A 25,215-nucleotide genomic window follows, 5' to 3' on the forward strand; every position below is an offset into this window, starting at 1 on the left:
AGACGACAGCATTAGTGATGCCGTATAAACGGACCATGCAGGTCTCTCGAGAAATCGTCGACCAGTGCCGGGAGAAACTTGTGTCTTTTATCGAGTTCTCTCTTGGGAAGGTCGCGGAGTGGGATAAATTGAACCTTTGTCCAAATTAACCTCCAAAAGACAAGTTTGCGCGTTTACCACAACAAAAAAAACATTTCGTATCACTCCTCTTCGACAACACTTCCCTTAAAGCCTCGCCTAGAATCAGTCATCTGGAGGGCAAAGAAAGATTGGCTTTGAAGAAGCTTGGCATCATAAATAGAGCACGGCAATATTTCAAGCCGGCCCACATTCTAGCGTTCTACAAAGTGCAGGTCCGGCCACATATGGACTATTACTGTCATCTCTGGTCTGGCGCGCCCCAGTATCAGCTCGATCCATTCGACCGCTTGCAACGCAGAGTAGCTGGATCACTTTGCTTTGCGTAGAGACGTCGCTTCATTGTGTGTCTTCTACCGTATTTATAACTGGGAATGTTCCGAAGAGTTGAGTCACCTGATTCCTGCCGCCGAATTCCACCTTAGCACGGGTATCATCCCCGTCATATAGATGTGCGGCGATCCTCCACTGTGCGGTTTTCAAGGAACTTTCTTCCACGTACTACGATGCTGTGGAATGAGCTTCCTTGTGTTCCGGGACGATACGACATGGGCACCTTAAAAAAATTGCCTACACCTTCCTTAAAGGCCCGCAACGCTCCTGTGATTGCTCTGGTGTTGCAAGAGAATGTGGGCGGCGGTTTTGTTAAAAATATTTTATTGACACACTAATCACAAAATTATCTTGCCCCAAACTAGGCATAGCCATAGCCGTACTATGAGTGCAAGACAACGATATAAATATTTTATAGTATATAATATATACTTTAACACACATAAATACATTTAGAAACATCCATGTCTTGGAAACAAAAATCTGTATTCATCATATAAACACACACTAGTACAATGTTGCACACGTACCAGGATTCAAACCCGGTTCTTAGACAACATGTCTAAGCACACTTAAGAAATAAGGACAGTAAATAATTTACTTAAGATCTTTTAATGTCTGTAGATTAAGATTAGACTCTCACAGATGGATATTGCACCATTCCCCACACCGAAATGAACACTCCACTAATGAACCTTGATTTAGGTACCAATTAAAGTCTTAAATGACAAAAACAAGTAATGGCAGGTATCACGCGTCGCGCCAACTCAGCATTTCATCCAAAACAGCCACAAGCGGCGGGTTACCTCCGAACCGAGCAATCTGCAGAAAAAACAAAATCAAAACTAGCTTTAGGTATTCTTAATGCTTTAGTGTCTATGTAACTATGGTTCCCTTTTGTTTTCATAATACAATTACCTAGGTCTTCTTGCCTAGCACAGCTACTTTTTTGGAATCAATTTACTAGCTGCATTTATCCAGAACCGATACGACTAAGGGACCTTCAAGCTTAGAGCAAACTTCTAAATTAAAGGCTAGCAACGCATATCTTGACACCTGTTGTTGTGGATGTCCATGGGCGGTTGCCTCACCACTCCCCCCGTCACGTGAGCCTCTTGCAAGAAAACTTTAATACACTCATTTGAATGCTGCGTCAAAAAATGCGGCTGAAAGTATACGGAATTGCGTCCCTTTTTAAATAGTAACCAGTATAACTGGCTATAAAGGAACGGCTTCACAGTATGCTAAATAGACGTCACACTGTACAGTGGTCGCAGTGCATATCGGAACATATCCATAATATATAAAAGTATAAGAGTAATAATAATAATGAAGGATTTGCCTGTGCAATTGCTGATGAAGTTATCAATACGAATAACATACAACATGAAGGATGGCAGAACAGACAATCTGTCGGGCGTGCATTAGTTCCCTGAGAATCTGGACCATTTCTGGTGATATGCAATAGGAGCCTTTTTACTTTTTTCAGCGTCTACTTGGGCTCAAAAATTAAGTCCAGGGACAGATACAAATGTGTAAGAAATACTGAACACTTAAAGCAAACTTGCATAACATTCATTTATACATAGCAAAACCATTCTATAAAATTGTGGCTAAATTTTATACAATTGCCTTTGTGTGATTCAATACCAAGTACCTATGATATACATTCTTACATCTATAGCAGTAGGTAGTAGGAAAATTGCGCTTGACCGTCCATTAGAGAAGTTTGATAAAATTGTGTTCCGTACCTCATCTCGCAAGCTGTAGTCGAGGTTGTTCATGACATCCCGCGTGTACTGCAGACTGCCACCTTGTTCTAACAGAGACTTGCAATACTTCTTCAGTGAAATGTCGTGAGTCTTTTGCCTTAATATATCTGAGAGTGGAGTTCAGGTTACATATTTCATTAAATAATGAGTTTGTTGCGCCCGTTCTTCTCAGGCCTTAGGCATTCATTTTGGAATGGGTGATGTTTATTTTGACTTTCAATAAGTGATGTCACATCCTATTTTAAATAAAAATATTTGAATGTTTGTAGTAGATATGTTTTAAACAAGTATTTAATCTTTTTTCGGTAGCACTCGCATTGAATCTGAATTATATAAATTGGAGGTATCAAAACATTATCTAACTGTGGTGCAACCTGTCAAAATCACTGTAACTCTTCACTTACAATCGAATGCCGTCTTACAATTTTGAGCAACCTGAACTGTGCTGAAAGATTGCTATACAGTGTGGAACCACAATGGCCACAGTAAATACTTAAAATAAAACATTAATTTTGTATTAACATTATAAAAAAAAAACAGATGAATACAATTGATCACCAAAAATTTAGTTGTTTACACCTGGCAACCTTTATGTTGCGGCTGACTGAGAGCTGGCAACTATATTTTATTCATAACTTCCTTTAAAATGACGTACAATTAAAAAAAACCTATGGAATTTCATCAGAAAATTAATTACCTATACTAAAATTAATTACAGGTACTTGAGGCTAAGTATTTTATAGGCAATTTATAGCTAATAGTATACTTACTCCTTTTCCTACTTACTCCGATACCTGCAGAATCAAGCGGTGGGATCTTGAAATATTATATTTACATGTAGGTACGTATTCTTTTAACTTGTACAATGGCTGAGTATATAAAAAGCTTAAAATAATAAAAAAAAATACCAAATTGCTTTGTTTGTTTATAACAAAGGATGTTCTGTTAACATAGCACAACATTTTTTTTGTTCAGAAATCATGGACTGCCTAACGGCCGCTTTCAATAACTTATCTATCCTTAGCTTAACTTACTAGACGTAGACAAATCTATCCTCTTACGCTTACTTACATTTCAAAAGCCTATTGACAGATAGCATTGGACTATAGCTATATTGGACATATCTATGTAGGTATACATAAGATCTTGTCATTATACGGTGACAGCAATGTATCCGTAAGTTAAACTTAGGTTAAGGGGTAAGGTTATTGAAAACAGCCATAAGTAAATATTGAAATTTAGTTTAGTATAAAACGTGCAGTGATTTGACATAAGTTTGAAATAGTAGTAATTACAGTATCGCGATTGGCGACGAAATATAGGTAATCCGGCTAAGTTTTAAAGCGAACAGTTGCTTAAAATGAATTTCGGCTATCTCCGTTTCTTACGAGTTTAGCCGTCATCTGTCAATCTATCAATGACTGCACTTTTTGTACAATCGAGTGAGTCGCTTTTTTTTAGAGAGTTTCGCTATAAGTCCCAAACCCGCTTTAAAGGAAGTTTGCGTGGGAATCAATTCGCGTTGTGATAGTAAAGGATACTTAAGACAATTTTTCCGCCGGCAGTATTGGCAGCGTGGATAATCGGCAACGTAAAGTTACCCTCAGTTAAGTCGTCGTAAAATTCACCCGCGTTCTGCAATAAATTAAATAGATACACATTAGTTAGTTTACTAGACATTATAAAGTAGCTACGCAAATTAACTTTATACATTAAGTGTAAGTTCTAAAAGGTTTTTAGTTCCTATTAACATTATAAGACCTCAGAGGATACGTGGGGTTATCACGCAGACAACCTCAGATAATTTATACGTCTAGATAGCTCTCGATAATAATAGGCCAGGAATATTATTTTAGTGTGTGTGTTAAGCTAAGTCTTAAAATCGCGATTTGAATGACACTTTGTATTAGTGTGCGTGAATTGCTCAAAATAGAGGTTAGATTTTTTCACGTTTTCACAGCTGTCATAGTCTATCTAGACGTATGACTGATCTAAGTAGTCATCATATTACCTACTTTACTAAATAGAAAAAAATCTAGATACAGATAACATGATAATTGTTGATAAATAACCAGTGTTTAATCGTTTTTATAAGTCAGAAAAAAAATGAGATTTAAATTGATACAGTTAACTGTTTTTTAAATACTTTCATATTGTTGCATTTTTGACTTGTTTTGGAAAAAGCTAAAAAACATAATAACTCAAAAATGTTTCGCTTTTGCGTAATGCATACTTGGGTTAAATTTATCGCGAAAAGTAAACCCTATCACCTCTCAACGGGAATATGTTGAGTTATCAATAACCCTGTATGTATAACAAACGAGATGTTACTAGCGCGTAGGTACATAGCAAGTGACCCTTTTTCTTAAGTCTATGTCGCCCAGAGCAACAAGCTTGAGTTATATTGAGTGGCAAGTTAGTTTTCTGCCAATAATTTTGCTCAATCACACGGTGATTCTGGGTCGTGGTATAAGTATTTTCCCTCCGTTAATACCTACTTCTTTAGTTGTTCCATGTGGTGTGGTCACCGTTTGAATATTACGTACATTAGAATTAATGAAATCTTGAATGGTTATTAAAATAATAGAAAAACTAATACATTATCAACTCATCAAGCATGTCGGTACGAAAATGTAATACCTACCTGGGTATTATGCTACTTTTATTGAGATATCAAGCATAACTTACTTCATTTGTAACTGGTGAGCATTCTTCCAGAGCCTGAAAAATAAAAGTTAATTGAATAGATTAAATAAAGTTTTCAAAATACTTAAGTAACTAATTTATTAGTAACAACTACATAAGATGGTTGGACGAGGTCAGCGCAGGACAAATCGTCGTGGAGATCTTTGTAGGAGGCTTTGTGCAGCAGTGGACGTCTTCCGGCTTGATGATGACATAAAATAGCGCTCAGGGTATTTTCTTATTTTCCCAAGCATCGCTAGTTATCTAATTTATTTCTTGATATGTTACTTTACTTTTATAGACCTTATTGATACTTCAGTTCCAAATTGAACAAACAAGAAAAGGGGTTCCATAAGAAATAAACGAGCTGTTACTGTTTGAAATAAAAATATTCTAGACGTATGAAGAAATATTAGAAGTAACAACTAAACTGCAGTCACTTAACGACTTGTTTCTTGTTGGTAATGGTGGGTTATCGTTAATGGAACAATTTATTATACTTAGGGGAGACCGAGTACAAAAGGAGTGTTCCGAAGAGCTGTTTAACCTGATTCCTTCCGCCGCGCCGATTCCACATTCGCACGGCACGCCACAAGTAAGGATATTATCCCCACACAGTGCGGTTTTCAAAGAGCTTTCTTCCACGTACTACAAAGCTGTGCTTCCTTGTGCGGTGTTTCCGGGATGATACGACATGGGTACCTACAAAAAGGCCAGCAACGCTCCTGTGATTCCTCTGGTGTTGCAAGAGAATGTGAGCGGCGATGATCACTTAACAACAGGTGACCCGCACGATCATCTGTCCTCCTATTCCATAAAAATAAGTAACATTTTGTACTTTTACCTTGAGTTCAGACTTGTTACTCTTTCGAACTGAGGTATCGTTATATTATAACTTTTAATATACAAATATTCTTCTTTTTCAATCATATCTAGGTATAGCTTGATTACTTCACCTTGTTCCTTTTTTATAACGTTGTAATTTCGTTTTTACAACGTTTATTGAATGCTCTGTATTTTCCTTTGTAGTTTTATTCTCTTGAATGAATTTTGAGTTAAGTACCTAAATGGCACCTCTTTTCACCCCCTAGTGTGAAACTTAACTAGTTGAACCGAAAGGGAAACGCTCCCGCTGCGGTGGAGGGTGATGAGAGGGCCAACGAACTAACGAAGAGTCCAACGCAGTTTCTATAGCAAGTCTATGTATATTGTCCGATTTCATGTGTAAGAGCCAGCCACCTGCACAACCAATGCATATTTACCGGATGTTTTAAGGCGAAGAGTAAGCATAAAACACGCAAACATGATGTTTTTAGACAAGTTTTGTGGTGAAAGTATAACATTTCGAGCTATGAACACTACTTAATCCTGTTACACATATCCTTAAGTCTTATTTGTAGGTTGCTAATGCTTGCTCATGGTTATAGTTAACACTGCCGAGCCTTTTTGAACTACCACTTTTCTTTGAAGTTTTTTAGCATGACGTGACGCATTTTTTTTGGTACTTCTCTCAGAAAAGTTATTCTTATAGCTTGTACTTTTTTGTGTAGGTTCATTTATTCAGATTAGTAGTGAATAACGAGGATTTTAAGGATATAGGACTGTTTTCCACCCAAGAATTTTGAAAATATTGGCTTTGTTACATAGATGGCGGGCCGGCAGCCGTTTATTTATAATATATATATATATTATAAGGATCTATATAAATAACTTCATTATTTTAAGATTGCACCCGTCCGCGTCGGTACGAGTGACAAAATTGCGTGTAAAATTATATAAGTACTACTGACTCGGGTCCAGCTCTAGAATCCGAGTAAATTCCCCAGTTTAGTTATAGCTCAATGTTCAACCTGGTACACGTAGCAGAAATCTCCTTATTTAAACTTCCATGACCATTCATTCTTCAGTCCACACCATTATTTCTCTTGCGCCAACATTTGTTTTGCTGCCATCTGTACAAAACAAGACTTGTGAACTGCCCACCATCCGAATTTGAGGCTCGACATTTCTGTGGGATGTGGTGTGTCTTCTCGGCTTTTAGGTATTCCTTTACCACTTGCACGATGAACTGGCGCGGTATAGGATTCGCCTTCTCGTCCTGTTGACCTTTCGCTTTAATTTCTTGAGCTGCTTGGTTTGACTGAGAAACTTTACATTTCTTTTGCCCGCAAATTTGGATGCCTTCAAAAGAAGTGCGCACTACCACTTAAAATGCCAGAAACGTTCCTTTTTTTGGATAGATGCAACACCAGAGGAATCACAAGAGCGTTGCCGGCCTTTAAGGATGGCGTACGTGCTTTTTTTGAAGGTACCCATGTCGTATCGTCCCGGAAACACCGCACAATTAAGCTCATTCCACTTCATTCATTCCTGAGATTCTTCTGGAATTGCAAGGGAGTGTGTGCAGCGGTGGTCACTAATTAGGTTCCATCAGGTCACCCGTACACTTGTTTATCCCCTATTCCATAAAAAAACTGTATTCACCCCTCTTTAGCATGTATTTACCAAAACTAAAAATACCTTAGGCTGACAAATATTACAGTAGTCATCTCTGAGTTGAAAATACATCCCGAGTTTTCGCACGAAGCCAGAGTAATCTATCGTCGAATCACTGAAGAGTTGTAGCAAACGGAAGCAGAAGAGGAACATGTCACCAGTTTCTATGAAGAGAATATTTTATTAAGTATTCATATATTAACAAAAGGAAACCAAAGTTTTATAACTACATCCGATAAGTTGCTTGCTGTATGATTGATATACTTAATTGTTCATAATATCGTAATGTGATGTCTGAAACATCTATTACCACATGGATATCAGATCACCATCTCATTAAAAGTCAAATTATTAGCTTAGGAAAGTGAGATAAGGCAACAAATCAACAAAACTGGCACACCTAACTCCTAAGAAATTTCGTTGATTTTGTGAGAGTTGTCTTGGAGTAAGATGGTAAGGATGATAATATGTTTACTAGAGTAGAATCACTTGTTTAATTCTCTTAAATATCTAAAGCTATAACATACATCATATTATTAATTTTATTCAAAATACTGAAAAATTATATTTCAGATTACTGGTCTTTTCCACCTGCATATCGTCGGGTCAAAACAAGCTAACGATATTCAATTTTTTTTTCCCATTACACTATTAACTACGAGATAGATTTCGTTTATTAATAGAAATGTGTAGTAGATATGCTTACTCTGTGTCAAATGTGTCATGTACTGATCTTCGGTAGGGCATATAAAATTGTCTCGCCAATATATCTCTTTGCCTTGACCTCTGAGCATTTGTATTGTTTGCTCGCGAAATATTAACGCCCCCTAAAAGTTTGGAAAAATAAAACTTAAAAATAATTTGGTCAGCAGTGTTGTATATCACTCGTTATTTAAAAGATACACGGCTCCTGAAATGTTACAAATCATTAAGATAAATTATTGGGTCAAATAGAACCCATCAAATTAAAAATTATAAGCGAATATTGTAGTTAGTAGTAGTAGCTAGGTTTCTGCAACTTTTTCAAGTAACTTTGTCTCTATACTCTAAGGCCTAAGCAATGAATAAAATCGTCTGATTTCGGCAAGGACGTTCTACACATACAAAAGTCATTGGCTTACGGCTTAAGTTTAACTTTTGTCACTTATTTGTCATTTATTTATTTATTAGGTACCTACTTATTAGTTAGAAATAGAAATTAAAATTTTGGATTTTCTGCCAACGAAACGAAAGTTTTACATAAATTTTCGTCCCAGTTGTTTCTCAAGTTATCACATCAATTGCAGCCACTTCCCGAAAAAATGATATAAAAAAAAATATTTAAGAGTTCTTGATCATTAATGACAATATATTTTAATAATTGATTTATTTGTATACAAATCGAGATCGAGAAATCTATTGAAGATAGACCTTATTGTTTTTAAGTTACTATATTGCAATAACACAGTGTCTTCAACAAATGAATTATGGTTTATTGACCCAATTCCGCTGGAAGACGTAGTCACCTACTGGCGATAGTAAATAGCTACGAAATAAATAAAAAAAGAAATAGAAAATGGTTTGGTATATAGGTAGTATTTCCTTTGATTAACGCGAGTGTTACACATTTAAATAAAACACTTTTTAAAGGATAAAAACGTGTGTAATTATAACTGCTTCTGATATTGTCAAAAAGCATCTGTCTACAGCAAATACTACCTCCGAGGCAATAAATGGTGCTAAACTTAATTAACAACTGTCTTGACCCATTTCATCTGCACTCTGCAGTCCCAACGTACCTAGTGTTTAAATTCTCTTTGGCAGTCCCCCTGAAAACGAAATCTGGAATGGTCTTGAAACGTCGGGTTAACTAAATTAATAATAAAAATATAACTTTTACGCAAAAATCTAATGTAAAAACAAGGTTACAATTACACGCGTTTTAATCCTTTAAAAATTGTTTTATTTAAATGTTTGGTACTTTGGTGTAATAATAGTGATGATTGTGGTTATAACCTTTTCATGTAGTTGCATACATTTTTCCAAAACTAACATCATGACATGATTTGCTGCGTTCACAGTTATTGGCATGCCATACACGGTGTGAGCTGCAGGTATACCTCGACGATGCTTGGTGTTATCTTGAACATCATCCGCACTGTAAATGTATGAACATTCATTTAGAGAGAACCTTAGGTTTTAGTTAATTGAGTACCATTTCCCTCACATATCGACTTGAAGATCAAATGGCGACATTAAATAACACACGGTAACCTTACGTAATCTTAAAAAAGTTAATCTATAAAATATGAAAGTAAAAAATTGGTATTTTACTCAGGCTGGGTCTTCGGAAAAACCTGCAACGTTTTTAAGCCACCACGTGAAGCGAAATTCAGATGGTGGGCGGTGACTTGCTTTGTGTAAGTCATGCTAAAGCATTTTAGCTAACGCCTTGGCTTACTCTACAGGCAGATCAATTTGAAGAAGCTTTTTTAATCATTTCCGGGCTGCCTTGGATAGGTTCTTGGGCTTCGTCTTATCACTGCTCAGTCTCGAGTTTGTTTCCGAAGCCAAAAGTTGCGGTTTCCTTAACGGTTACCATATCGCTTGGAATTAACCTCTCAATCTGAGTAAAAGTTTCAGTTCCTTTGTGTCTAGCCGACCTCCCTCGGGTTCCGAAATGGTAATTAGGTTTTCACCTATATTGGTCAAAATTGAGTCTAAAATATTCTTTTTAACTTTATTCCCACGATAAACAAGGGAAATAAAGGCCACAAACCAGCAGAGCCCCGCTTACAGGCCGAAGGGCATAAATAACACTCCTCGGTGCCCAGGTATCGGAGGTTGTTAAAGTCGCATTCACAACACTGTCACTCAATCTCACAACTTAGCTTGGATTTCCATCCTCCTTTATCCGGGCTTGGGACAGACACCATACGATCCTTTTGATATAGGGCAGGATATGAAGGCAGAGTTAGTTTTTTTATGATGACGGTTAAGTACCGCTAGTCTCCCCGTAGTGCATTCATTTAAAGTCACCATTACAGCTCCACGCTGTATACTAGTAGGTACATTTCGAGCAAAATAGTCAAATGATATTGTGTGCGGAAAATAGTCAGTGATTAACTCTATGATAACGTTACGTCAACTACGATGCAACTTGTAGAATCGCCCTTTCCGCAAGTGCGGAAATTATAAGCATGCGTAATTTGAAAGCCTTTTTTAAAATAATGAATTCTGAAGAACACATGGTTTGTGTATAAATTGTAATTCGACCGCATCGAAGTCTGTTAAAGTACGCAATACCTATCCAAATATAAAAACACACAGAGAAAGATTTTCATAAAACTCTTCAGCTTGCATAATTTACTAGCGTTGTTTCACAGTTTTCACAACAATACTTGGAAACGGTGTTGCGTAAAAGCAATAAGTCGTCTCTTAGGTGTTGGATGCATAGCCATGATTACTTAGCCACAGGAATATTTGCCCAGATTCAAAATAATCCAAGTATATCATGGGCACCAGTGTCAAATACCCAAGGGCTCATAAGAGATTTTACTTCAGGGTAAAGAGCAATGTTGATCAGTTGATAAAGAATACTTTGCGACAAAGATCGTATTGTCATTGTTATGGCAAATGGTACTTATCTCTGTCACCAAGCATTAATGTGCAACTATTTGTGTTTCGGTTTGAAGGACTCCGTAGCTAATGAATTCCTATGTCTTAATTCCTTTGCCCCGATCATCAATGACACTTCAAACTACTCAGTTTTGCGTGAACGAGTTCAAATGCTAGTCTTGATCTCGATTAAACACAAAGCGATTTCAACAACAACTTTAGAGCGTGTTGTCTTGAGATTACATGTTATATATGGAACTACGGTCGCCATGTTGAAATGTCATTCGACTGTCAGTGTCTACTACTTTCAAGTGTTCCGTGTGTTTTATTGCGATTGTTCTGAATTTTAAGCGTTAAATATACCCGACTTTTGTGCACACTGGAATTAATTAGCAACACTGAAACGACGATGGTGACACCTATCAGTTCACAGATAAGTTCGTGACACTGTATATGTAATCTCAATAGAATGTATCAAATATCTGTCAAAACTGTATTCTATAAGTATGAACAAAATCAAAATTTTTAAATGTCAATGTTTCTATAAAGATAACGACAGTGACAGCTCTGTCAAAATTCATCGGTCAGCCATCATAACGAAACTCTCAGAAAAAAGCGATCATCACTCGATTGCATAAAACTTGCAGTCAGTGATAGATTGACAGATGACGGCTATAATCTTGTAAAAAACGGAGATAGCCGAAATCCACTACGTTTTATGCAACTGCTCGCTTTCAAACTAAGCCGGATTTTGCTTCGTCGTCAATCGCCATACTGTAATTACTACTATTTCAAACTTATGTGAAATTACTGCACGTTTCATACTAAATTAAATTTCGATTATTACTCAGGCAGTCCCGCCTCTTATTATGTAGTATTTACATACTCTTTGCAGTCAGCATTTGAACGCGTTTGGGCCGCGTATAGCTACGTTTAGCTTGTGTTGGTGAAATCCGAATTGAATCTGTAAACTCGATTAAAGGCGTTACATTCAAATAAAATCAAATCGCCTTCTACTTCATTGGTGAAATTGGGACTAATACATGTCTCACAGCAACGAGCGTAATGGCAGTGCAAGCCCGTCAGCAATTGGAGTTTTACAAGTAGGTATTCTGAGCGGCACTGCATTGTAATAGGCGTCGCTTTTTCTCATTAATGTGAACCTTGTGTTACTAACAATAAAGTCGCTTTATACTCACATAAGGGTGCAGTGGTGATACATTCCAACAATTTCGATTACTTCTTCCAACTTATCCTGAGGCACGTGTAGCCAATGGTTGAACGACTCTCCGATGCGTTTACGCATCGCCTTACCTGGCATCTGATACACGTAGGTGAACGGTAGTAGGAGTTGCTACAAACATAGATATTATAAATAATTTAAAATTAGCACTACGGTTATATTAAGCAACAGGGTTATATGACACCAGATCCCTAAAATACTAATAAAAAAGGATTGTGCGGTTTTATAAATACACGGTAAAAGTGACACTTTATTTCACATTATAGACATTTAATTAAACATTTTGGAATAATATTCCATTAAGGGTATAAAAATCGCTTTATTAATCTTAATTTTATGCTTGGAAAATTGGAATGATAGTGGGAAATAATAAAAGTAGACTAAGTCTCTAACTAATATTTTTATTGAACTCTGTGTCTTAGCCCTGGCTAAAAATATTGATTGAAAAGGATTAAAAATGATGAAATGTGATTTTTTTTTATGGAATCGGAGGACAAACGAGCGTACGGGTCACCTGTTGTTAAGTGATCACCGCCGCTCACACTCTCTTGCAATACCAGAGGAATCACAGGAGCGTTGCCGGCCTTTAAGGAAGGTGTACGCGCTTTTTTTGAAGGTACCCATGTCGTATCGTCCCGGAAACACCGCACAAGGAAGTTCATTCCACAGCTTTGTAGTACGTGGAAGAAAGCTCCTTGTAAACCGCACTGTGGAGGACCGCCACACATCCAGATGGTGAGGATGATATCCTAATTTGTGGCGTGTCGTGCGAAGGTGGAATTCGGCGGCAGGAATTAGGTCAAACAGCTCTTCGGAACACTCCCCGTGATAATTGCGGTAGAAGACACACAATGAAGCGACGTCTCTACGCAACGCCAAGTGATCCAGCCGTTCATTGAGTACTGGGTCCCCGACAATTCGAGCTGCTCTGCGTTGCACGCGGTCAAATGGATCGAGCTGATACTGGGATGCGCCAGACCAGAGATGACAGCAATACTCCATGTGTGGCCGGACCTGCGCTTTTTACAGCGCTAGAATGTGGGCCGGCTTTAAGTATTGCCGTGCTCTATTAATGACGCCCAGTTTCTTTGAAGCCAATTTGGCTTTGCCCTCCAGATGGCCACGGAATTGGCAATCGCTCGAGATTTCAAGACCCAGTATTCCGATACTAGGCGAGGCTTTTAGGGAAGTGTTGTCGAAGAGCGGTGATGCGACAAATGGGGTTTTTTAGTGGTAAACGCGCAAACTTGAGTCTTCTGGGGGTTAAATTGGACAAGGTTCAATTTACCCCATTCCGCGACCTTCTCAAGAGAGGACTCGATAGAAGACACAAGTTTCTCCCGGCACTGGTCGACGATTTCCCGAGAGAGACGTGCATGGCCCGTGTATACGGCATCACCAGTGCTGTCATCTGCATAGCAATGAATGTTGGAGGTGTCCAACATATCATTGATATGCAGAAGAAACAGCGTAGGAGATAGCACACAGCCTTGGGGCACTCCAGCATTCACGGGCTTCGGGTTCGAGCAATGTCCGTCGACAACGACCTGTATGCTGCGCCCAGTGAGGAAGCTGGAGGTCCACTTGCACAAGCTCTCGGGAAGCCCAAATGATGGAAGTTTAGAGAGGAGCGCCTTGTGCCATACACGATCAAAGGCCTTCGCTATATCCAGGCTAACTGCCAGGCCTTCCCCCTTGCTTTCAATAGCCGCAGCCCATCTATGTGTTAGGTATACCAGAAAATCACCTGCCGACCGACCATGGCGAAACCCGTACTATCGGTCGTTGATCAACTGGTGACCCTCTAGGTATACCAAGAGCTGGCGGCTAATTATGCTCTCCATGATTTTAATTAATTTAGTGAATACTTTCAATTCTTCTTCATGTATATATAGATATACAGTTTACATGGGTTGACTGATTCCCAATACTGTTCAATCAATATTTTTAATCAGGGAGAGTTCGACATACATAATACTAACAATTATTTAGATTGTATACACATATTAATAAATAAAACATTTACATTAAACACTGACAAAAACAAACAAAATAGCGTGTAGCACTGGCACAAATGAGTAATAGTCTATACACCCGACCGTGATGCGACATGCAACACACAGACGAAAAAGTTTGAGACGATGTCATAAAAGTTTCACTTTAAAAGGACTTAACATGCTTTGCTCCCAGAATGCTTAAAATATATCCAACGAAGGGATAATTTTGCGATTTAAATACAATTATTATTTTTTGTGTTCTGCAAAATATACAATTAAAAATAAACCATAATATAATGATGTATGGTTCATTTACTTTTACGTTTAATCGATGTACCTTATGTTATGATGTTCAACTCTCAGGTTGTGGCTTCGTCAACAGAATCTACTTGAATGTTGATAACCTGCTCAACCAATATTGGCATATTAGGATATTGATTTGAGGTATCGCTCTTGTAAATCTAAACAATTTGTTATGTTTTTAAAACACTCTCTTCTAGGATTAATACATAAATAAAATTTGAAAACAAAATTCTATGAACGTTGTGGGACCCAAACCCACGACCTCTCTCGTTCCGTGCGAGTGCTCTGCCAACTGAGCTAACCGTTCGAGTGACGTATTGATGATGAAGCCACAAGCTGAGAGTCGAACAAAGCATACAAAATTTGATGACGATACGTTACAATATCAATAATATAATATTGATATTTTATCTTTCCAAGACTACTCGTATACGCTGCCTTGATTTTATTTAAATTGAGCAAAATATTGTCCATCCTTTTAAATAAAACTATACCTTAGAAAAAATATTGGCCTATTATTATTTTAGCTTACGACGTACGTGACGACTAACCCTGATTACCTCATTTACAGTTTTCATTAACTTATCGATATGTTTATTCAATTTCGTACAGCAGTAGGTATTTTAACAGAAGTCAATTCTAACTGTAACCATTTACAGAGTTCCTATTACGTCAAGTTCTTAAGAAAAAGTTCTGAGGTTGTCATAATCACTTTAAGAATATGAGATTAGCGTAACCAATTGTATTAAGTTCGAAATGGATGTAAATAAATTTGTAGTTATGTCTTTTCATGATTGTGATTTTAGGCGTATCATAAAGCCGAACTTAAGTGTGTGTATTACATATTTAATAGATAAATGTGTGAGTTTGGCGTCATCGGTTTCCATAGTAAAATGACATGATGCCACTTCTACTAGTTTTTTCTGTTCTGTGGTGGTGTGGTAAACTGATATTCAAAGAATTGGTGGTGATATTTGGTAAATTTGCTAATAATCAATACTTAATGTATATCCGCGTTAATTTAGTATTCTGTGTAAAAAATATTAAGAATATGTGTTTGTGATATAATATTTACTAAAATTTGTGTGTTAAAAATTAAATTATGACTCTTACTGTAGGTATTATCATATTATCTATCTCATGTGTACTACTACTAATACTAGGGATACAGCACGATAGAAAATGAATGCTAATCTATTGATTCAGCTGATTTTGATTGAAAAGTCGTAAACACGCCACGCTTGGAATTAGTTCCTAAATATTTTGCATATTAGGCTATGGTCTCCTATTTAACTCCGTACGGCGTCTTGTTACGTCGTACGCTGCGTCATAATGCTAACTATATAAATATGTACTGTTGCGGTCTCTTTCACACGTCGACGCTGGCGTGTGGACTGTGGACGCCGTACGCGGCATCCGAACACCGTGCGCCACGTCTCTTGTCATTTCGGACTATTGCAGCGTGAAGGTCGTCGCTCGCGTCACACAAAATGATGAGGTTTGATAAAGGAAAAGACGAGTTTTTGATTAAATCAGTAAAATCATATAATGCAGTGTATGATAAAAATGACAAGAAGCATAACACCATTGTTTTTTTTATCATATCTCCTTGCACTAAACTTACAATATAATATTTAAATTGCTCTTGATTAACACGAAGATATTCAGTAAATTTGGAGTCGTTGTCTTTTAATAAGTGTTTGTTTATCAAGAGTTTGAAACATCCTTCTTTCTTCCCGTAATTTTGTCCTTATACGGTCGTCTTCTGCCTCTTCTTCTAGTAACAAATATACCATTAAAAGTTTCACCAAATCCAAGGCAAAAACAGTACCGCATGTGACCGCTCGCGATTCGCGAGTAGCCACTGAGCCACCTGCGTCACGCCAGACGGTGGAAGCCACGGATTTGAACGTTGACGCTAACACCAGACGCCGCGTACGGCATAGAATAGGAGACCATAGCCTCAGGCCAGTAGCTAACGCACACATTGAGTAATCAAAATGTATCACGCGTTGTCAGACTGTGAGGCCGTCTATAGGTACACTAGTATATTCTAAGGCGATGGTAGTAAGTGTCTCAAGTATTTTCAGCATACCTATGCTAGCTATCTATATGAATTGCTGTTCGTTAGTCTCGCTAAAACTCGAGAACGGCTGGACCGATTTGGCTAATTTTGGTCTTGCATTATTTGTGGAAGTCCAGAGAAGGTTTAAAAGGTGAATAAATAGGAAAATGCTGCTAAATTAAATAAAAACAACATATTTGTTTTTCCTTTGATGTGTCTATACATAATTTCTATGAGAGAATTTATTGACGCACGGTTTGACAGTTCTGTTGTGAAACAATTTTATTACGACAGCAGGGTGCATATTTTACGAAGTAATTTTTGATGTTATGATATATTATTGACAAATTCATATAAAAACATTATTTTATTTATTATATACAGAACAACGTCTGTCGGGTCAGCTAGTAATATATAAATATTTCATTTTCGCTGACATCTGACTCACCATCCATAATGACATAAGATCTGCTCCTTCCATTCTTAAGTATATCATTGGGTATAATAATATTTATTGAATATCTTGGTACATCAACTATCAAAATATTTATTTTGTATTAAATTCAGTAAATTAAACAACAACAAAATATGATGATTTGCCAATGCGACATTAAAAACAATTTCCTTTAATATTGCAGAAAAAAATTCTTAAGCCTCCTTCCCACTATCGGCGATGATCGTTACTTGTATGATCGCCTGTCATCGTCTGTCTGTCATCAGTTAATCGTTGAACATAGTGTAAGCATCCATATTCCACACGAACGTCCGTGATCATTTATTTAGCGACAGTCTTTCAAGATGGATGTGGACTTTATAGCTGCTGCTACTATTCATTTAATTTCAGTATACAATATTTATGTTAAGGGTTCCATATTTCCGAGTAGATCTGATAAAGTTATATGAATATACACCTAGTAGTCATTGTATCGTATTCGCGCTATGTAAATAAAAGGAAAACAAAACAATACCGCGAGGTGAAGTAGGTACGGCTTCGCTCACTGTCCAGTGTCCTCCAGTGAATGAATGCCCGGTGATCGAGTGGGCACGCGCACTCAACTACACGCGAATTCCCTTTGATGTATGCCCGAAAAACCGACAAGTCACCGATCGCCGCGATCAGTACGACGATTATAGACGATGAACGGCGACTAGAAGCGAATAAGCCGTCCACACGATCGTGCTCGCGTGTAATCGCCGATTGTGAAGAGGCGCCTTTATGATATTAATTACATCTGTAATTATGTATTTTAATGAGAATTTTTAGCTACAAGGTTGATTGATACATTGAGAATCACAATGTTTTTGGCCGTGACATTAAAATATTCTACTGATCCATTGAGTTAGCCCACGCCATCTTTATTGTCGTTAGCATTTTATTATTTCTTCTGAATACATTTTTAATTTTATACACTTTAAAACAATGTCTTTTGGCATATTTGTATAGATACTGAACAAATTTAATGAAGCCATAATTCTTTCGTAAAAAAGTTCGTGATTTGTTTTTAATTATTATTCTGGAATTAAAAATAATTAACATGTGAAATGAAAATTACTAACGACTTGCACTTGTCCGTTTTTTTTATAAAGTAGGTAAGTACCTCAATAGGAACATGATCTGGAGTAAGTCAAGGCAGTAACCTTGGACCTCTCGAATTTATCATAACGATAAACGATCTGCCGGAGGTCCTAAGGCACAGCAAATGTCTCCTTTTTGCAGATGACGTAAAGTTAATGCTCCAAATAAGAGAAAAATCGGATTGCGACCACCTGCAAGACGACATCTCAAAATTGATAGACTAGAGCAGGGAGAATAAATTGAACTTCAATCGTGCTAAGATTTGTGTCTTAAGTTTTACCCGAGCTAGTAAACCTATATTGTATAACTACAAGATAGGCACTCTAAAGAGTTCACTAGTATCACAACAGTCAAGGTACTACTTTACTTTATAATAAATAAATAAATAAATAATGCACTGGTAAGGAGTCGTCTGGAGTACAACTCGGCGATATGGGGCCCTTATGACGACAGTACAGGTTGATGTTAGAGCGTGTCCAAAACAAATTCGTTAGGCTATACTTCAAGTTATATGGAGTATACCCATTTTACCCACTTATGTATCAGACACTGTTTGTGCTGGGTATGGTTGGGTATACTGGGTTGAGCGTCCGTAGGGATTTTTTTCTAGCAGCGTATGTGGTGGAGTTGTTGCGCGGGAAGCAGCACAACCCGGGAGTTCTGTGCTGCTTGAGTCTTCGTGTGCCGGACCGGTACGTGTGGAGGCGCCTCCATCCGCCACTACTATCCATTTCGATGGCGAGAATAAATGTGTTGGCAAAGTCGTCTCTAACTAGAGCCCTTCATCATATAAACGAACTCCACAACAAAGTGGACATTTTTGAGTGTACGTGGAGTGAACTCACAAGGGTATTGTTACATCTAGTATGTTATGGTAAATAGTAGTATGTTTAAGTTTTTTCTATTTTCTGGTGTGATATATTATTTGTAATGTACTTTGATTGTATGATTAGTTTAAGTTTGATATGATTGTTGTTTGTTGTGTTTGTAATTCTTGTTTGTTTGTAACTGTCGCATTAGGTAATACTTGTAATGATAGTTGCTATGTGTGTGAAATAAATAAATAAATAAATGATTTAGGTCGATTTTGGTGATCCCCTTATATGCTGATTTAAATTCAAATATTTTTATTCAAAATATAAAAAATATATAAAATCACTTATTGAACGTCAAAAACTACCACCCATTCAAAAGAGACTGCCTCATAAGAATGGGCGCAATAAACTCAGCGGGCTTTTTTTTATATAAAAATATGGATTACAATGTGATATCGTACAATAAATATTTATAATTAAAGAGCCTCAGGGTGTTCGCTTTATTCCCAGTCAGTGGTGTCATTAAGAAAATCGTTTATGCAATTCCCACACAAACTTTTTTTAACAATTCTTTTAAATTTCGTAACACATTTGTTTTGTACATTTTCTGGGATCATATTGTAGAAGGATATACATTGCCCAACAAACGACTTACTAACTCGACCCAACCGAGTAGTAGGCACAGCAAGTTGATGTTTGTTCCTCGTGTTAAAATGATGAATGTCACAGTTTCTAGAAAATTCCTCGATGTGCTTATGAACATGATTCTTCTGCAGCCCTTCATAGCAAAGAATTAGTGTAAACATTGTGACATGCCAAAGCGTTTTTTCTAGTCGTCTATAAATCTATAGTCTATTATAAAATCTAAAATAATTTAAGTGCCGCCACATAACATAAAATCCAACGCGAAACCCGATTCTTGATCATAGTATTTGTAGATATTTGTTTTGTGTTCAGTAGATCACTTGGTTGAGATAGGTGTAATTAATGAATTTCTAACGATATTAATTATTTCTCAATTATTAATATATCAATTAATAAATTATACCGAATTATTGCAGGTCAGTAATTTCCTCCAATACATAAATGTAATTATGGAAAAATAAAATACCTCATCGAACTCCGAATCCTTATCTTGTTGGCCCGACATTATCACAATCTCCTTAACAATACTGGTAAGTTGGTAACAATACACATTGAGCACTGGCCAGCTGGAAGTGTATTCGTTCTCACAATACAACCACAGAGTAGTGAGTACATTCAACCAACCGGCCTTGACAAAAGACTGCGTAATATTATAACAGTTATAGCTAAGGCACATTAGTAAATTTAATGGCTTCGTCTCGGTTCATACAAACTGATATTACATAATAACTAAATATCTAATAATAAGTATCTACTCTTTAAAAGCCGTCAAATGCTATTCCGATACGCAGACGATGGTATCCGTACCGCAAGTGTTTAGTTGAACGGAGAGGTGAACTGGATCCCAAATTACAATGGGGCCCCCATATTTAAGGATTGGCGAACAGGCTTAGTTCTGCAGCATGTACGCTGTTATAGACAATTAACTGACATAGATGCGGCGCGACTATAGTTATTTCCATAGTATTATGTGCTATGGTATATTGCTATGGGGCAACGCTGCCGATATTAATACAATATTTGTGCTGCAGAAGAGGGTTATTCGCGCTATTTATAATAACCTAGGTCTTAAAGAATAATTGAGAGCAAAATTAATTGAAATTAACATTTTGACTGTTGCTTCTCAATATATTCTTTATAATGTATGTTCATAGGCCCATAAGTTCGAACCTCGGACCGCCTGCTCGCTAGGCTTGATGGAGAGAAAATCACTAACTATCTAATATATCTATTAGTTCGTTGGACTCTAGTTTTGAAAACACATCCCACTTGCCCGCTAGTGCGGTGATGTATGCATGTATGGATGTGTGTAGGTATATTAGTGATTATGTGTGAATGTATGTATGTGTGTGTATGTGATTATTTTGTGTAGTGAGCTTGCAAGTGTGTGCGACTGTGAAAGGCGTGGACAAGGGCTATTTCGTCGGGCTTCTAACAAGGTGGTTATATGATATATCTACTTATTTAGTACCTACTCTATTAGTATACCTACTGTGGCCGCGCTGAGCTCTTTTTGGTAAGAGAAAAACTTATAAGTTCGCGTCACTGTTGACATTGACAAGTCTTTGACGTATTTGTATGAAAAACTTGCCTACTACCTTTTTTTTGTACTTAGTCCTCTTTGACGTCTTGCATTTGAATTTGACAGAAATTCAAAAAATCGAACAAAAATTATTAGTTTTTATCACGGAACAGAAAACTAGTTTTTTTCTGTTCTGTGGTTTTTATAGTAAGCAAAAAGTTAAAGTCCGTTGTAAAATATGACGATATTGCCGAATAATGATTGTGAATAAAATATTATATTGAAAATCAAATTTATTTAATTTGTGTACCTTTAAACGAGCAATTGTTGGATACATGTTTATGTTTTTGTTGTATATTCTGAATCTCGGAAACGGCTCAAACGATTTTAATGAAATTTCGCATACAGGTAGTTTTAGGTTTCAAATTGAAAAAAATGTAGTTTTATCCTTGTTTTAATGAGAAACAACTACAATAACATTAGCATACGTTTTATATATATATATATATATTATATAGTGGTGAAATTACGTTTGTATGTATATATATATACTATAATAGCTCAGATGGGTAGATCCGGAAAGCAGAAGACCCCGGTTCAAATCCAGATGTCCTATTAGTTTTTTGTTCATGTTTTGTACATTCTTAAGAATTGTTGTTTGAAATTGGTTTCTAAAACAAAAAAAAGTAACTAAAAACTTTGTAATAATAAAACTACAAGAAACACTGGGATCACGTATCATCAGTAAATATTTCGTATATTATTAATTTCGATATAATATAACACGAAGCGTATGTTACAAAATTTGAAAGACGCCATTGAGTGTCATGATGCCACGCACACAAGCATCTAATAGTTGATCCAATAGAAAAGCTATTGTTCTTAGGTAGTACGGTACCTAGGTAGAGCTCAGCGAATACCCATCCTTAGTCTAAACATTCAGCAGATCTCAGTATATGGAAATATCGTTCCAGAGGTTACATCCCTAGCGCACCGAAACAGACATATTTGGTAGCTTTTTCTTTATTTAAGGTTTCTTTTTTCGTAATTATTGTCGAATTCAGTGACCTAGTAGGAATTTGAATAGTCTATTTGTTGGGCCCAGATTAGGTTGGGCAACGATTAAGGCTTGTTGGCCTAACAATAGTTGTGCCAGTCATTCGAATTACCGTTTCCTGTAGGCCCAATGCCGTAGGAAAGAATTCACACTGATTATTAGGTATTGGTTTTTTTATTTATTTCATAAGAGCAAGGAACGAAACGAGCAAGTCCCTCTAGAGAGAGCTGATGATAATTGATACGCCCTGCCCATTACAATGCAGTGCCGCTCAGGATTCTTGAAAAACCCAAAAAATTCTGAGCGGCACTATGTACAAATGCGCTTGTCACCTTGAGACATAAGATGTTAAGTCTCATTTACCCAGTAATTTCACTAGCAACTGCGCCCTTAAAACCGAAACACAATAATGCTTCACGGCAGAAATAGGTGCCATGTGGTACCCATAATCTAGGCGGCATCCTTGCAAAGGAGCCTCCCACTGGTCCATTTATATTGACTTTCCTTACAGAGGCCCTAATAAAGGTTTAATTCTTTAACAATATCGCCTGCTTAGGGGTCGTAGTAATAAGCCAAGCTCGTTGGTTTGCGTTTGGATCGTGGTTCAGAACACACAGCTTTTGCCAGAATGTTTGGACCTTCAGACAAAATCTGTTCCCCACCGCAATCTGAGAAATTGTTCAGCGCATAATTATTAGAAAATCCTTTAATCAGCTAAGCATAGTAAATTATTAAATCTTTATAGAAGAGTTTCGGACAGGGAAGCCAACATTCCATAGATAATGATAATCTTACTTTCAAGAGAATGCTGATATTATCCCAGAAATCCCAGAAAATGTACAAAACAAATGTGTTGCGAAATTTAAAAGAATTGTTAAAAAATCGTTTGTGTAGGAAAGGTTATTATAACATAAACCATTTTCTTAATGATACCACAGACGGAATGAAGCGGGCACCCTCAGGCTCTTTAATTATAAATATTTATTGTACGATATTACATTCTAATCCATATTTTTTATTTAATAAAAACCCGCTGAGTTTCTTGCGCCCATTCTTCTCAGGTCTAAGGCAATCTATAGGTATTGCATGGGTGGTAGTTTTTGATAATAAGTGATTTTGAATCCTATTTTGAATAAAAATATTTGAATTTGAATTGCAAAAATCAAATGATGTGAAACTTTTTACAATATTTTGTAATACTCATTATCATAACAATTTATAACCCCGTTTCAATAAAAATTGATTTTTAGCAGGCCTGTGACTTAATATCCGCGAATCTATTGAGAATAATTAAAATTAAAATTATATTATAAAGTAAATATGATCTAAAAAAATGGCGTGAGTACAAATTAGAAGTGAAACTTCTTTCGCAAACTAATTAACTACTAATCTGTTCTCTAAATTTAATGGTTTCTGTGAACATTAGAAATAATTTAGTTATTATTTTTTTCTAATAAATATTTAGAAAAGAGAATTTATGAAATATTTTTATTTTATAATTTATGAAGAATAGTACCAATGTTAAATTTCGCAAATGAAGAATGGCAAATTAAAATGACACGTCATGTTAATTGTAAATATTAAAATTTCCTAACCTTCAAACGAATTAACATAATAAAAATTAATATTTATTACGCTCAATAGTAAATTCATTCTTAAATTAATTGAATTTTGTTAAGTGGTTTTTTGCTTTTAGGTGTTACGTAAATTTAAATAGTAGATATTATGTGTACCTATATTTGTTTCCAAATAAAAAAATAAAAATACTTAACTAACTACCAAATTATATGAGTACAATTATTTTAACATTTTCTAAGTTGGGACGGACTTATCGACAGAGACTAAGATAATCCTAGCATCTTTATTTTGTATATTGAGTATTATTAAAAATATACATAAGAAGCAACTGGGCGTCATTAATAGAGCACGGCAATACTTCACGCCGGTCCACATTCTAGCGCTCTACAAACCGCAGGTCCGGCCACACATGGAGTATTGCTGGCATCTCTGGTCTGGCGCACCCCAGTATCAGCTCGATCCATTTGACCGCGTGCAACGTAGAGCAGCTCGAATGTCGGGGACCCAGTGCTCTGTGAACGGCTGGATCACTTGGCGTTGCGTAGAGATGTCGCTTCATTGTGTGTCTTCTACCGCATTTATCACGGGGAGTCCGAAAAGCTGTTTAACCTGCCGCCGAATTCCAACTTCGCTCGACACGCCACAAGTTAGGATATCATCCCCACCACTGGATGTGTGGCGGTCCTCCACAGTGCGGTTTTCAAGGAACTTTCTTCCACTGTGGAATGAACTTCCTTGTTTCCGGGACGATACGACATGGGTACCATCAAAAAAAGCGCGTACACCTTCCTTAAAGGCCGGCAACGCTCCTGTGACCTCTGGTGTTGCAAGAGATTGTGATCACTTAACAGCAGGTGACCCGTACGCTCGTTTATCCTCCTATTCCATAAAAAAAAAAAACAAAAAAAAAACATAAGTATATCGATAATATAATGAATACAGCGTGACCAATGACGTTCCATTCATATAAGACTGATAAAACCTTATCCTGGTTCTTTGTCTTTGGAATTACATAATTGTTAACGAGTGATGTAATGTTAAATGATGTAATGTTAGCAAACGGTTAACAAATGTAAGAATCGTAATTATCACCATTCCCGGCTCGTGGTCACACCAGTTTGTCACACAAGTAAAAGATTTTTCATTTCTCATACTTGGAAAGTAATGTTGTCTTGATCTGATTATTGGGTGGAAAATGCTGCTTCCCTCCATAGAGAGGGAAAAACTCATACAAATTACTTTCCACCTAAGGGCCGGAATGAACTTCCAAAATAGAACTGCTTTCAGCTGTAAAGAGTTTTATGTAAAAAAAAAAAAAACGAATTAAAAAAAAGCTGCGGCCATGTGACTTTCTAAACAGCCAGTGTGAACTTAGCGCAAACCTCTTTGAGCG

The 25,215-nt window shown here is 36.8% G+C and overlaps 1 protein-coding gene across 1 annotated transcript; it reads right to left on the bottom strand.

Moving 5' to 3' along the window:
- Nucleotides 1-1,064: 1,064 nt before the first annotated feature.
- LOC126965307 (terpene synthase-like) lies at nucleotides 1,065-20,303 on the bottom strand. The gene is made up of 9 exons (XM_050808845.1): nucleotides 20,132-20,303; nucleotides 12,221-12,375; nucleotides 9,420-9,561; nucleotides 8,131-8,251; nucleotides 7,449-7,588; nucleotides 4,932-4,964; nucleotides 3,785-3,878; nucleotides 2,223-2,350; nucleotides 1,065-1,293 (listed from the first exon to the last, which is right to left on the bottom strand). The coding sequence occupies exons 1-9, from the start codon at nucleotides 20,168-20,170 to the stop codon at nucleotides 1,222-1,224; spliced, it is 924 nt and encodes a 307-aa protein (XP_050664802.1). The 5' UTR covers nucleotides 20,171-20,303; the 3' UTR covers nucleotides 1,065-1,221.
- Between the last annotated feature and the right edge of the window lie 4,912 nt (nucleotides 20,304-25,215).

This window comes from Leptidea sinapis, chromosome 7 (assembly GCF_905404315.1).
Source record: "Leptidea sinapis chromosome 7, ilLepSina1.1, whole genome shotgun sequence".
NCBI lineage: Eukaryota > Metazoa > Arthropoda > Insecta > Lepidoptera > Pieridae > Leptidea > Leptidea sinapis.